Below are 15072 nucleotides of genomic sequence, written 5' to 3' on the forward strand. Positions count from 1 at the left end.
TGTGGACACATTTTACAACCACCACAGTCACGATTGCCCAGTTGTACTGAAGGTCAGCCCTGAGTGTGCTGGGGAACCGTCAGCCACGTTCTCAGTCCTAGCTCCCAAGGCTGAGAGTTCTTTAAGGGCGGGAACCATGTCTTGGTCACCACTGTAGCCATAGAACCAAGCCAGGACCTGGACATAGTAGGTGTTCAATAAATGTTTGAGACATGAAATAGGTCATTAACAAATTGAGAGTATGAAATAAGTAGATCCTATTAATTATGGTAATAATGAGTTCTAGTGATACCTAGGCCATCTGGAGCTTATCTAAGCTCACCTACTAACTAGCTGAGTAATGTCATGCAAGTTATTTGCCCTAGAAGGCCTCTAGGTTTAGAAAGAGGCTCTTTATAGTTTCTCTGAGCTCTGACTAGCTGTAGTAAAAAGTATATACATGTGTCTCGTGAAAAGGCTTTGCAGCTTCTCCCACCAAGACAAATGCCGAGGCTCTCCTCTGCCATTGCTTCCTGACCGAGGCTTCCTCTTCTCCTTGCAGATTGCTCTGCTCCCCAACAATGCAGCTGACCTGGGCAAGTACATCACTGGTGACAAGGTGCTGGCCTCAAACGCCTACCTTCCAGGACCTCCTGGCCTGCCTGGGGGCCAGGGCCCTCCCGGTGAGTGTGGAGGAGGGCACAAAGGGTGATCACCAACAAAAGCTCACATTTGCTGGGGGCTGGACAGTGTTCTCCAGCTTCCATCGAGGAGAAACAAGGCAGGTGTCCATGGGGCTGCCACACACCCATGCAATGAGAGGGCCTGGGAAATAGGCCCTCAAGCCTGAGAAACCCTCATAGCCAATAGCAATTTGGGAGAAAAAGGTCATTGTCCTGGGATTGGATAAGATTCCTAAAGATCATTTTAAGTTAAAAAAACAAAATGAAAACTATCTTAAACCTTTTTCTGGAAAAATTTTAACATATACAAAAATGGAACAGTATTATGAACCCTCCCTGCTTGGGGCTCCTCACCCAATTCTAACAACTCAGAGCCAGCCTCTTCCTACTACTCCCCAGTCTTCCTTCCACCTTCCCTTATTCGCATATTTATACCTATATTTATTTTGATACCTAGCTATATGTTTTTACAAGTCAACTGTATTGACATACAAATGATATGTACTCATTTAAATTACCGTTCAAATTTTGACAGATGTATTTACCCATGTAACTCCCATCCTATATTTCCAGATATAGAACATTTCTATCACCCCAGAAATTTCCCTTCTGTCCGTGTGCACATGTCCACTTCCCCAACTCCCAGTCTAGGCAGACACTGACCTGCTTTCTTTCACTGTAGTTTTACCTGTTCTAGAACTCCATATCACTAGAATCTTTATATATATATACACACATATATATATATATACACACATGCATATATATACATCTATATATATATACACATATATATACATCTATATATCCACACATATATATACACATATACATGTATATACGTATATATACACATATATATACACACACATATATACGTATATATGTATATGTGTGTATATATAAAGAAATTCTTGTGAATGTGTACTTTCAGCTTCTTTCATTCAGTATATGGTTTCTGAATATTCACCCTTATTAATTGGATGAAAATCCCTAACATCCTATCATTTCATCAGGAAATATACAGTGAGAACTTAAAAAAATAATTCCAAGTTATTTTATATTTTGAGTACCTCCATAGATAGAGCAATAGATTTTTCTTCTCCACACTGGTAAGGGAAATGACATTAGTGTTAGCAAATGATTCTAAACCTTTGAGTGCCTTATCCCTGGCTATCATTGCCTAGCAGTGTGCTAGGTGTTTTGAATGACCTCTTGACATCCTAATTGGGAAGACCAGACACATAGAGCAAATGCAAATGGAATGAAACAGTATCCACATGCCCTCCAGGTAAATGCACAGATGCTTCCTGCTGTGGGAGCTTGAAGGGAGCGAGCACTGTAGTCTGCAGTGGTCAGCGGCATTTAGGTTTGATCTGGACATGGAAGACTGGCAGAATTTGCCCAAGGAGGAAGGACACGGGTGGATTTTTGATTGGAAAGTCAGCAAGAACTAAAGCTCAGAGTTCTTCACGGAGGATTTGTGTGTTTCCTCTCCACTTATGTCTTAAACTCTTCAAACACAAGCCTGGGTCTCCGTCCATCCAGAGAATAAGATGATTCAGGATTTGGTTTACCCTCGTTCATTCCCTTGGCCTGAGGTACTCTGGGTCATGGTAGAGTTTTCTCCAGCAAACGCTTCACACAGGCACCGTCTGGCTGCTTCTAAACAGACTGGAGTCTCTCCTTATAAACTGCTTCCTAGCACAGTGCTCTCCACCCTCCTCTAAGAGAATGCTCTTGCTTTGCTTCTCTGGAGGAAGTCAACTCCAAGCTATAGATCACTAGAACAAAACCAACTGTAGGAGCAGGGGAGCCATTGGCTATCTTGCTTAATAAATGCCTTGCAAGCTTTCTTCTCCGATGCTGCCATCTGGCTTGTAACATGGTTTGAGCTGTCCAGGGTCCTTGATGGAGCAGAGAATGATTGAAGATGAATAAGCTTTTGCAACAGACCCGGCCTTTGAATGGGGACATTCCAAACCCATTTCCTTCTCTCTCTTAACTTCTAGTGTTTGTGGTACCCACCACTGAGACTTATTAGGGAAGCTAGAAAGCTAATAGGCTTTCTCTCACCCTTAAATAAAAGTCCAGTTCCGAGGCCTGTCGTAAATCAGACTGGAGCACCAATACAGGAAACTACTCTGGGTTGGAATCTGTTTAGCTTTGGTGGTAAGGGGGTGGCTGCTGCTTTCTGGCCTCCACTGTCATATATAAGGTGCTGCCATTTGTACATCAAAGTCCCACATTTCAAAGGCACTTGGCATATTACGATCTCTGTAGTGTACTGATTGTGTAAATGTGGGTGAGATATTATCTCTGGCCTCTTTTTTGTGCTACTGGAGGTAAAATATTTAGTAAAAGGAGGGATCTGGCACCCTTCCCAAACTCACTGTAGATATACCTGGAATCAGTATTAAGAGTAGGGGTGTGAGACATGTTTGGATGGAACATTGACTGCTTTTAACTTTGGCATAATTATTCTGTGAATTAAAAAGGACTTACCTAATATGAAAAGTTTAAAGTCTCTGTTTCTTTGTTTTATTTGCTAGAGTCTGAATGTCATTCCATCTCGTCACTGCTCTGTCAGTACTAGGGGTTAGGTATGACCAAAAAGTAATTACTATGTGCATTTTAAAGAACAATTATGAGACAAGTATAGCATAATAATCTTCTCAGTCTCTTCAATGCAATCACTTAATAAAAAACATTTACTAAGCGGCCTACTATGTATCCAGGACTATCTGAGGATATGCTAATAAGACACAATTCAAGCTCTCACAAAGCTGATCATCTGAAATGGGTTAAAACACAATGTCCTTCTGCATGCAAAAGAATGAGGTTGGACCCTTACCTTACACCATCTACAAAAATTAACTCAAAATGGATGAAAGAGTGAAATGTAAGACCCTAAAACTATGAAAATCCTAGAAGAAAACATACAGGAAAGCTTTATGACATTGGATTTGGTGATGATTTCTTGGATATGACCCCAAAAGCATAGGCAGCAAAAGCAGTAGATAAATGAGACTACATCAAACTTAAATTTCTGTGTCTCAAGGCAAACAGTCAACAGGGCAAAAACAACCTACAGGATGGAAGAAAATAATTGTAAGTCATGTATCTGATAAGGGGTTAATATCTAGGATATATAAGAACTTCAATATTCAACAAAAAAGCACCTGATTAAAAAGACGGGAAAAGGACTTGAATAGACATTTCTCCAAAGAAGACATACAAGTGGCCAAAAACCATGTTAAAAGATACTCAACATCACTGATCATTAGAGCATTGCAAACCAAAACCACAGTGAGATACCATCCCACACACATTAGGATGGCCACTATTTTTGAAAAAATACAAACTTGGGAAACATAGGGAGACCCTGTCTGTATAAAAGAAAATTTAAACTAGCCAGGCTATAGTCCCAGCTACTCAGGGGGCTGAGGGGTAGAAGATCACTTAAGCCCAGGAGGTCGAGGCTACAGTGAGCCATGAACACAACACTGCATTCCAGCCTGTGTGACAGAGCAAGATCCCCTCTCAAAAAAAGAAAAACCACGAAGAAAATAAGTATTGACAAGAATATGGAAAAATTGGAATCCTGTGCACTGTTGGTGTGAATGTAAAATTGTTCAGTCACTATGGAAAAGAATGTGGAGATTCCTCAAAAAATTAAACATATCAGGAGGCTTAAGCAGGAGGATCACATGGGCTCAGGAGTTTGAGGCCAGCCTGGGCAACAGAGACCCTAACTCAAAAAAATATCTATATATAGATATAGATCTAGATATAGAAATCCCACTCTTGGATATATACCCCAAAGAATTAAAAGCAGGATCTTGAAGAGATACTCGCACACCCATCTTCATAGCAGCACTTTTCACAATAGCCAAGAGGTGAAAGCAACCCAAGTGTCCATCAATGGATATAACCCAGGTGTCCATCAATGGATAAGAATGGAAAAACAAAATGTGACATACACATACAATAGAATATTATTCAGCCTTTAAAAAGATGGAAATTTTGACACAGGGTACAATATAGATGAATCTTAAGGATATTAGGCTAAGTGAAATAAGCTAGTCAAAAAATGACACACTATATAATTACACTTATATAAGGTATCTAAAATAATTAAACTCATAGAAACAGAAAGTAGAATAGTGGTTACCAGGGGCTGAGCAGAGTGGAAAATGGGGAGTTATTCAAGTGGTCTAGAGTTTCCGTTTTACAGGATGAGAAAGTTATAGAGATCTGTTACACAACAGAGGGAACATACTTCACATTACTAAACATTACATTTAAAAAATAGTTAAGATGGGCTGGGGGCCGTGCCTCACACCTGTAATCCCAGCACTTTGGGGAGGCTGAGGTGGGCAGATCACTTGAGGTCAAGAGTTTGAGACCAGCCTGGCCAACATGGTGAAACCCCGTCTCTACTGAAAATACAAAAAATTAGCCAGGGGTGGTGGCTGGCACCTGTAATCCCAGCTACTTGGGAGGTTGAGGCAGGAGAATTGCTTGAACCTGGGAAGCGGAGGTTGCAGTGAGACGAGATTGCGCCACTGCACTCCAGCCTAGGTGACAGAGCAAGACTACATCTCAAAAAAAAATGTTGGCAAATTTTGTGTATTTTTTATCACAAGTTTTTAAAAATGCTTGTCAGGCCCCCACTCTCTCTTCCGTCATCCCCCCAGCTGATGTTCAAGGCCTAAAGCAGAGGTGAACATGCTGATGTCTGTACCCAGGTGCTGCCCCACAGACACAGCTGTGGCCCTTGAGCCATCAAGGTGTCCGCTAGAGTCCCCGGTGTGGGCAGAAATGCTGTGTTCCACACACAAGTGGGGAAACGCCGCAAACCCAACCCAATACGAAGCGACTGTTTACAACTCTCTGTGCTGTGGGTCAAGATAGATGATGCCTAAAGGTCTCTTCCCCACCAGCTTCTATCATAAGGTGGTGTGCCATATTCTGGCACACATGCAAACAACTATTATCAGACACGAGAGCAGATGACTTGTTGTTAAACTCGGTATAGTCTCAGTGCTGTGTCGATACAGGCCTCTGAAAAGAATTGAAAAACAAAACACAACTCCTCAACCTCTACAGAGATGGGGAGGTCACATAGATACATAGAAGGGAGCTGGGCAGGGGAGCAGTTGGAAACAAGGGAACTGAACCAAACCAGAGAGCACTCACCCCATGTAAAGGGGCAGCCCCTACCGAGAGCTCCAGTTGGTTGTGCTGATGATGGAATTGTGGTTTTTGTGCTTCCTGTTTCAAACCAGAGCCAGGAACCCAGATTTTTATATGAAATCTCCCAATTTTTATTTTTATTTATTTATTTTTGAGTTGGAGTATCACTCTGTTGCCTAGGCTAGAATGCAGTGGCATGATCTCGGCTCACTGCAACCTCTGCCTCCCAGGTTCAGGAGATTCTCCTGCCTCAGTCTCCCAAGCAGCTAGGACTACAGGCGCTTGCCACCAAGCCCAGCTAATTTTTGTATTTTTAGTAGAGATGGGGTTTCACTGTGTTGGCCAGGCTGGTCTCAAACTCCTGACCTCAAGTGATCTGCCCACCTCGGCCTCTCAAAGTGCTGGGATTACATGCGTGAGCCACCACACCTGGCCCCAATTTTTAAATGTTAAGAATGCTCAGAAGAAAATGATATGCATAAACAGAAAACACATACACATACAGTGCATGAATGTATATAAACACACATACATTATACTGTAGATATACTGCAAGCATGTACAATGAAGTAAGCGGTTAATTCTTACCTTCAGAAGCCTGTATCGACACAGCACTGAGACTATACCGAGTTTAACAAGTCATCTGTTTTTGTGCCTGTCTGATGATAGTTGTTGGTACGACAGGCGAGATGTTAAAATGTTTTTGGAGACAGGTGATCTGTGGTGATGGAGACAAGACAGAAAAGGGGAGAAGAATAGTGTGAGCTGGATTGTGTGCTACAGTATGGTTTATTCAGGGAGGGTGGGACTATGGGGCAATTAGGAAGGAGGCAATCGTGGAAAAAATGCTTGGCAAGAAAGACAAGAACGAACAAGGATGCTATGCTGAGGAGTTACAGCTTTATTCTCTATGCAGAGGGGAGCCACTGTAGGGTTTTCTTTTCTCCTTGGACTCCAATTACACTTATGTTAGATGGTTCGATACTATCTCACCTTTTTTGGATGCTTCATTTTATTTTCCTCTTTGTGATTCACTTTGAGTAACTGTTGACTTTAAGTTCAGTGATTCTTTGCTCAGCTGCAAGCAGTCTGTTGATGAGCCTATATTGTTTTCATACATGATATTGTATTTTTCATTTCCATTTGACTTTTTCCTTTAATTTCCATCTCTCTGCTGAAATCCCTCATCTGTTCAGACACGCTGTTTATCTTTTCCACCAGCACCGTTCACATACTGTTATTTTAAAGCCCGTATCTCATTATTCCAACATATGGGTCCCCTCTGAGGCTTGTCCTGCTGATTGTTCTATCACTTGACAATGTGGTTTTTTGTTTTGATTTTTTTTTTTTTTTTGAGATGGAGTCTCGCTTTGTCACCCAGGCTGGACTGCAGTGGTACAATCTCAGCTCACTGCAACCTCCACTTCCCGAGGTTCAAGCAATTCTCCTGCCTCAGCCTCCTGAGTAGCTGGGATTACAGGTACCCACCATCACACCTGACTAATTTTTGTATTTTTAGTAGAGATGGGGTTTCACCATGTTGCCCAGGCTGGTCTCGAACTCCTGACCTCAGGTGATCTGCCCACTTCAGCCTCCCAAAGTGCTGGGATTACAGGCGTGAGCCACTGTGCCCAGCCTTTTTCTCTCCATGTCTGAAAATTTTGGATTGAATGCCAGACATCATTTGCAGAGAAACAGTAGAGACTGAGGTCCATGATTATCACTCCTGGAGATGGGTACCCTCTTCTTTTGTCAGGCCACTGCCATGGGGAGCTGAGTCAACCTAATGAATAACTGAGCTGGGTTTTGGCTTTATTGTCACTATATTTACTTTGTGTTCCACAGTCTTCAAATAATTCCTCCAATGGTAGGATGCTGTTACCTTATGCTTAGGGGAGGCCTAGGTTACCAGTGGATTTTTCTCAGTGTTTATACTCTGAGCTTTCAGCAGCCCCTACACACACACACCTGTGCCACAGAAGGGTTCTCTCCCCACACTGTAGATTGCTATTACTTACTCCATGCTAGAGCTGTGGGGCAAACGGACATTTTCAGTTCTCCTGCTCCAGCTGCAATCCTAAGCATGACCTATGCTTCTGGGCCTTGGGGTGAGATGATCTTCCCCACATCCCCCGACTCATCCCCCACCATGCCTTGTATCTGTGGCATATCTTGGCCGGAAGAACATTTCCTACCCCTCACTAAGAAGTAAGAGATCTTCCTCTGGGGCCTGCAAGAGAGAGTGAGTTTGCTGACCCACCCAGTGCCTTGAGACATTTGCACCAAAAGGTTGAAAGTAGGTGGGTTACATAGTAAGACTTGTTTTAGATGTGTCATCCCTATAGAAATGTCAAAAATGGGCAAGGAGTGAAAAGACTGGTGAGGGGCAGAGAGACTAGCAATGAGGCAAGAGTCAAAGCAAATATATGGAAGGCCTAGCAGATGTTTTAGTACTTACTATGTGTGAAGTACTATACTAAGTGGTGTGTGTATATCTGAAATCTCATTTAATACAACTATTCCATAAGGAAGATTTTTATTAGCCCAGTTTTACAGATGAGATGAGAAACTAAAGCTCAGATAGCTCAGGCGACTTGTCAGATTCAAACCGAAGTCTCCCTGATGCTAAAACCTGTACTCTTAACTGCTCTCCAGCAATGATCACCACTTCTCTGTGGTGGTGGCCACTACTCTGCTGTGATCCAGTGGATAGAAGGGAGCAGACAGCTGTGAGATGTTAAAGAGGTAAAATGCATGAGACCTGGCCACTAATTCAAAAAGGGGTTTGCAGGAATAGGGAAATATAGAGGAAGACGCTCCAGTTTTTGGCTTGAGTGGATGTGTGACTGGCAGTCCATGAAAAGAGAGGAAGATGGGGAAGCCGCTTTTGATCGTATCAAGTTTAAAATGCCCATGGGACAGCCTGATGCAGATGTCAGAAGGCAAAGGCAGAGAGAGTACAAAAAGAAATGGCTGCAGGGGCCCTGGACTCTTGTTTGCCAGGGCCCTTCATCCTTCTCCTGTGCTGTGAGCTAATGAGGTGTTCTTTGATTACAGGCTCACCAGGACCAAAGGGAAGCCCAGGCTTCCCCGGTATGCCAGGCCCTCCTGGGCAGCCCGGTCCACGGGGCTCAATGGGACCCATGGGACCATCTCCTGATCTGTCCCACATTAAGCAAGGCCGGAGGGGCCCTGTGGTCAGTATCTTATCGGAGATCCACTTCCTGTTTGGGGGAAAATGTGTTTTTGTCCCATGCTTTTGCCTGTGGTTAAACCAGATCCTTTTGTGTTATAGGGTCCACCAGGTGCACCAGGAAGAGATGGTTCTAAGGTAAGCCTTATGAGTGGTCCTCACAAGCTAAAGGTCTCTCACTTTCGATTTTTTTGTTTTGTTTTGTTTTTGTTTTTTGAGATGGTCTTGCTCTGTCACCCAGGCTGGAGTGCAGTGGCACAATCTTGGCTCATTACAACCTCTGCCTCTCTGGCTCAAGCCCAAGCCTCCTGCCTCAGCCTCCTGAGCAGCTGGGACCATAGGCATGCACCACCACTCCCAGCTAATTTTTGGATTTTTTTTTTTTTTTTTTTTTGAGACAGAGTCTCGCTCTGTCACCTAGGCTGGAGTGCAGTGGCGCGATCTTGGCTCACTGCAAGCTCCACCTCCCGAATTCACGCCATTCTCCTTCCTCAGCCTCCCAAGTAGCTGGGACTACAGGCGACCGCCACCACACCTGCCTAATTTTTTTGTATTTTTAGTAGAGACAGGGTTTCACCGTGTTAGCCAGAATGGTCTCCATCTCCTGACTTCGTGATCCGCCCACCTTGGCCTCCCCAAGTGCTGGGATTACAGGCGTGAGCCACCGCACCCAGCCTAATTTTTGGATTTTTTAGTAGAGACGGAGTTTCGCCATGTTACCCAGGCTGGCCTTAAACTCCTGAGCCCAGGTGATCTGCCCATCTTGGCCTCCCAGAGTGCTGGTATCACAGGTGTGAGGCACCGGTCCCGGCCTGAAGGTCTCTCACTTTCTACCTCTTGCACTGACATCCAGGAAAGCTCACCAGACACTGTTTACCAACCCCATTTTGCATGCAGCAAAAGTGAGACACAGATGCCAGATATAACTTTTTCCCGAAAGCTGGGAACAAAATCAGAAAAGCCATTGTCTTCAATTCCAAAACCAACCCCAAAGACAAAAACAGCCACCACAACCACTCATAGGAAAAATGACCCCTATAAATTTTAAATGAGCCTCTGTGTTGTGATCCTCACATGTGTTTTTCTCTTTAACCAGTGTTGCTTTACAGGATAGCTTTTTGTGTGTTTGCATTTCTGTGAGATTTCTCGGGAACAGGAGATGCTCCATTCTTTTTGCAAGCAGGGTTGTTCCCCTCTGAGAGCTGCCTGCTCTTTTTTGCCTCACAAAGAAGTCAGTGTGAGTTACTTCAGAAAGTTTGTTACTCCACATGCTGCTGGGAAATATGAACATTCCTCTTGCCAAGAAGGTTTGAAAATATATGGGCTTGAGGGAAATCAGAATGACAGACACTTGACACAGGCAGTCCTGTTCAAATAAGTGGTCCCCTGAGTCCAGCTCAGTTTTACATATGTTTTCTATAGAAAATATTTGTTGTTTTGTGCAGGGAAGTGGTTATGGTGGGTGTATAAATAGAGACTATTGTTGTGATATCCATGTGCTCTAGAAAGCTAACCCTGGCCTTTCTGTTTTTAGGGGGAGAGAGGAGCGCCTGGGCCCAGAGGGTCTCCAGTAAGTAGCACTCTGTGTCCTGCTTCCCCAGGGGAACATTCTCAGGGATGCAGCTCTGATGAGCCTATAGGTCGGTCTAGTAGCAAAAGCCCACCCCTTCCTGATGCCACTCAGCCCACCTGAACAGAACTCTGTGGTTAGGAAGAGTCATAGAAGCCCTTAGCTGCTAGTTTGGATTTATTTTTCAAATTTGTTTTCTGTTGTTGTTTTTTCTTTTGTCATGGCAAATCTTTATTTGAAATGTCTTTCCTAAAGCTCAAAACACTGCTATGCCATGAGTCTGTTTCCAAGTATTATCATAAAACATTTGAAAGGTCTAGGAAAGAAATCTATGGGTTTAAATCATAACTCTGCATACTTGAGAATTTAGCCACTGCTACAACCCTAGCAGGCCAGATGGCCATCTCCTCTTAAAAAGTGCAAAACCACGCAGGGCTGTTTAGGACCTGAGAATAAATTAGCTGCATATATGCATAGTACCTGGGAGATTAAAAATGAGAAATAGTAGTATTCAAAAGCATAGAAAATTCAAACCACTTCACTGCTTCTGAAGAAGTATCATCTCTGAAATTCAACACCTGTGGCCACAGAGGTAGGAGTCGTGGGTTCCCATCTCAACTCTTCTACCTGCTAGCTTTCTGACCACGGGCACATCACTGAGGGTCTCTGGGCATTCATTCCCCCCACTGTGCAGTGGCGACAGTGGAATCTGACCTGCCATCCCTAAGTGGCTATTGTGAGGGTCAAATGATATGAAAATACTGTGCCTCTCTTAGTGCTTTACGGTGTAAGCTCTGCTTCCATGGTGCCCGCTGCTGTAGCAGCAGTTGTGGGAGATGATAACGATTTTACTACAAGCGCACTACAAGCTTCTGACAAACCCAGAACATGCGTGTTTATGCATTTCTTTTTTACCATACCCCACACAGCGCTATATGAAATTAAGGCTTAGTAAATACTATATGATGATAAAGGATACTCAATACATAGAAAAATTAGGAAAATTTTGTTTGGACCTTTCCTAGTCAATGAGGAGTTGACGTCTTTACAACATGCTCTCAACTTCATTTAGTTTGTGCTTATAGTCAGCCATCTTATAAACATTTTAATAATTTCGCTTTAAAAAAATAACAGCATTTTTTTTTGAGACAGGGTCTCACTCTGTCACCCAGGCTGGAGTGCAGTGGCACAATCTTGGCTCACTGCAGCCTCGACCTCCTGGGCTCAAGCGATCCTCCCACCTTAGCCTCCCAAGTAGCTGGGTCCACTGATGCCCACCAGCACACCTGGCTAAATTTTTGTTATATTTTTTGTAGAGACAGGGTTTCACCATGTTGTCCAGGTTGATCTTGAACTCCTGGGCTCAAGCTATCCAACCATCTCGGCCTCCTAAAGTGCTAGGATTATAGGTGTGAGCCACCACACCTGGCCCAGATAACATTTTTGAATATGTATTATGCTCAAAGCCCTTTACACGTATTTACTTACTGAAATCCTCACTTATGAATCCTACAAAACCCTATGAAGTTGGGACTATTATTATCCCCATTTTACAGATGGGGAAACTGAACCACAAGAAATTAAGACCACACAGCTAGTAAGTGGCAGAGATGAGATTCAAATCCAACACAACCCAGTCTCTTAACCACTGCTCTGCTGCCTTCATAAGCATCTTCCAGACTGCTTTGGAAAGTAACCTAGGAGAGTTATTCTTATACCCTTTCCTCTACTGGATTTGATAAAGAGTTAGGAGGGAGGAAAGGTGAATACATCATCAAAGCTCATGTGAGAAGTGAGAGAATTAGAAAACAATATGGAGGACCCCCAGGCTCCTGTAGCAGTCCTCACGTTGACTCCATTTGGAGCACAGAGTTATTGAGAAAGTAGTTGCCAGCAGGCAGCAGGTCAAGTCATGGAGCCCCGGAGGCCATTGCTGTCTGTCGTATTCTAGCTTTGATTCCTCCCATATACACAGGGACCCCCTGGTTCTTTCGACTTCCTGCTACTTATGCTGGCTGACATCCGCAATGACATCACTGAGCTGCAGGAAAAGGTGTTCGGGCACCGGACTCACTCTTCAGCAGAGGAGTTCCCTTTACCTCAGGAATTTCCCAGCTACCCAGAAGCCATGGACCTGGGCTCTGGAGATGACCATCCAAGAAGAACTGAGACAAGAGACTTGAGAGCCCCCAGAGACTTCTACCCATAGCACATCCCAACACCGTCATGCCAAACGAAGAGAAAGATCAACTCACCTGCAGTTAAACCATCTAAAGAGAAAAAACATCACTGGAGACCTAGAAAACATACATTTTTCTCTTCTCTTCTCCTGACATTCTCCACTCCTCTTCTTCCAAATACAATACTGTTTTCAGAGTCCCCTCCTAGGCCTGCAGACACGAGGGAGTGAATGATTGATTTACCTGCTTCTCACTGAGAGTCTGTTGGGGTGGTTTGCATTGTAACTTTTCTTTTACATCCTATTTTTCCAGGAACTTTGGATTTAAGTACTCTCACAGTGTCTTAAATCATAAATTCTTGAAGTTACATTTGGCAGAGTATTAAAAGGGGGAAAATGGCAAAGTGAGCTCTAGGAAAATGTGAGGCTACTTCTGAGATGTGTGTTCAGAATAGAACATAACTCCTCTAGTATCAAAATTAGGGCTCTTCACTTAAAAGGGGTGGGGAGGACAAACGTGTAGGTGTACTTTGGTGGAGAATTCTTTTTCCTTGTGCTTCTAGGAGACTTTAAGTATTGTATCCCCTTGTCAAACCTTGTTTCCCAAATTCAATTAAAGAGAGGAGAGAATTGAATGGCATTTAGAGAAGATAGAAAAGAATTACAGTCATATATTTACTGTTATATAGATCGCCACATTCTAAAATTCAAATATGGTGCTTAAGGTTTCATCCCATGCTTATCTGTAAGTATCCTATTTAGGGAATAAGATTAAACTCTTTTCAAAAAACAAAGTGAAATGCCTGGATTCACACTAAAACAATGGGCTTTGGTTTGCTAGAATATTTTAAAGCTGTTTAATCAAGAGTGGAGCCTGCTCTATAAATAGAGATTATTTGTTCAATAAAGTGGCTGACCTTAGAGAGAGGTGCAGAATTCCTGGTTCTGAGCAGGTGCCCAGAAGGTACCATTAGGTGCCATGATCCAGGCTGAACCAATATGCAGTGGGGCTGAAGTCTGCAAGGAGGTTGCTGGCTTGGGCTGACCTCACTAACGCCGCCAGCAGCGGTAGGTAAATTTGCTCTACTTGGGTGTTTACAAGTTTTTGTCTGGAGCCAACCACGCTTGCCACCAACATATTGAGAATAATACACTATTGAAAGTTATCTTGGATGGGGACAAAAAAAAAAAAAATAGTGGTTTTCCTTGTTGGCAAAAACTTCCTTCCTTTTCCCATTTTTTCTTAATTTTCTTTAATTCAGTCCAAGTTCCAGTTCTTTTAGGCCTTCTCTTTGATTTCTTTTCCCCTGCATGTGAGAAGCAGTTCAGAAAAGGGTCTATTTCTCCACCTCCTAGTGAGCTAGAGTGTTTTCTCAGAGCACCTCTGGGTCCCAAGGGGAAGCATGTTCCTGCCAAGGTTTGCTGTGGATTCAGAAGCACCGGGAGCAAGAGACCATAAGGATGATCTGCTCCTTTGTAACGTTGTTGAGGGCCCTCTTGGTTCCAATGAGCAGCTTATAGGTTACTCACAGTCCACTTTCTCATTGGACACACAAAGTGGTTCTTTATCTACCTTTGCGGGAGATTTTCACTCTTATATTGAGCTTCACAAATGATCGTTCTCACACTCATATTCCCTCATGTTGGAATTTCCCATCCTGCCATGTCCTTTCCCATTTCTTTTTGGCTTTTTTGCCTCCACCTTTTAGCCCACATCATTTAACTCCACTACTGTGAAAGCTTGCTTAAAGAAAATCCCTCTTGGCCGGGCGTGGTAGCCCACGCCTCTAATCCCAGCACTTTGGGAGGCTGAGGCGGGCAGATCACAAGGTCAGGAGATCGAGACCAGCCTGACCAACATGGTGAAACTCCGTCTCTACTAAAAATACAAAAATTAGCTGGGCGTGGTGGCACACACCTGTAATCCCAGCTACTCAGGAGGCTGAGGCAGGAGAATTGCTTTAACCTGGGGGGCGGAGCCCAGATTGCGCTACTGCACTTCAGCCTAGGCAACAGAGGGACACTGCCTCATTAAAAAAAAAAAAAAAAAAAGACTGGGCGCGGTGGCTCACACCTGTAATCCCAGCACTTTGGGAGGCCGAGGCGGGCAGATCACAAGGTCAGGATATCGAGACCACAGTGAAACTCCGTCTCTACTAAAAATACAAAAAATTAGCCAGGCGCGGTGGCGGGTGCCTGTAGTCACAGCTACTCGGGAGGCTGAGGCAGGAGAATGGCGTGAACCCAGGAGGCGGAGCTTGCACTGAGC

At 43.7% G+C, this 15072-nt stretch overlaps 1 protein-coding gene across 1 annotated transcript in view; it reads left to right on the top strand.

Moving 5' to 3' along the window:
* The window catches only part of CCBE1 (collagen and calcium binding EGF domains 1), a 261647-nt gene extending 247172 nt beyond the window's left edge, over nucleotides 1-14475 (top strand). Inside the window, exons 7-11 of the mRNA XM_003264285.4 lie at nucleotides 542-662; nucleotides 8919-9058; nucleotides 9157-9192; nucleotides 10589-10624; nucleotides 12600-14475. Of these exons, the coding sequence (XP_003264333.1) occupies nucleotides 542-662; nucleotides 8919-9058; nucleotides 9157-9192; nucleotides 10589-10624; nucleotides 12600-12833 (567 nt within the window). The 3' untranslated portion in view covers nucleotides 12834-14475. The remainder of the gene's footprint in view (nucleotides 1-541; nucleotides 663-8918; nucleotides 9059-9156; nucleotides 9193-10588; nucleotides 10625-12599) is intronic.
* The last annotated feature ends 597 nt before the right edge of the window (nucleotides 14476-15072 follow it).

Source organism: Nomascus leucogenys, chromosome 4 (genome assembly GCF_006542625.1).
Source record: "Nomascus leucogenys isolate Asia chromosome 4, Asia_NLE_v1, whole genome shotgun sequence".
NCBI lineage: Eukaryota > Metazoa > Chordata > Mammalia > Primates > Hylobatidae > Nomascus > Nomascus leucogenys.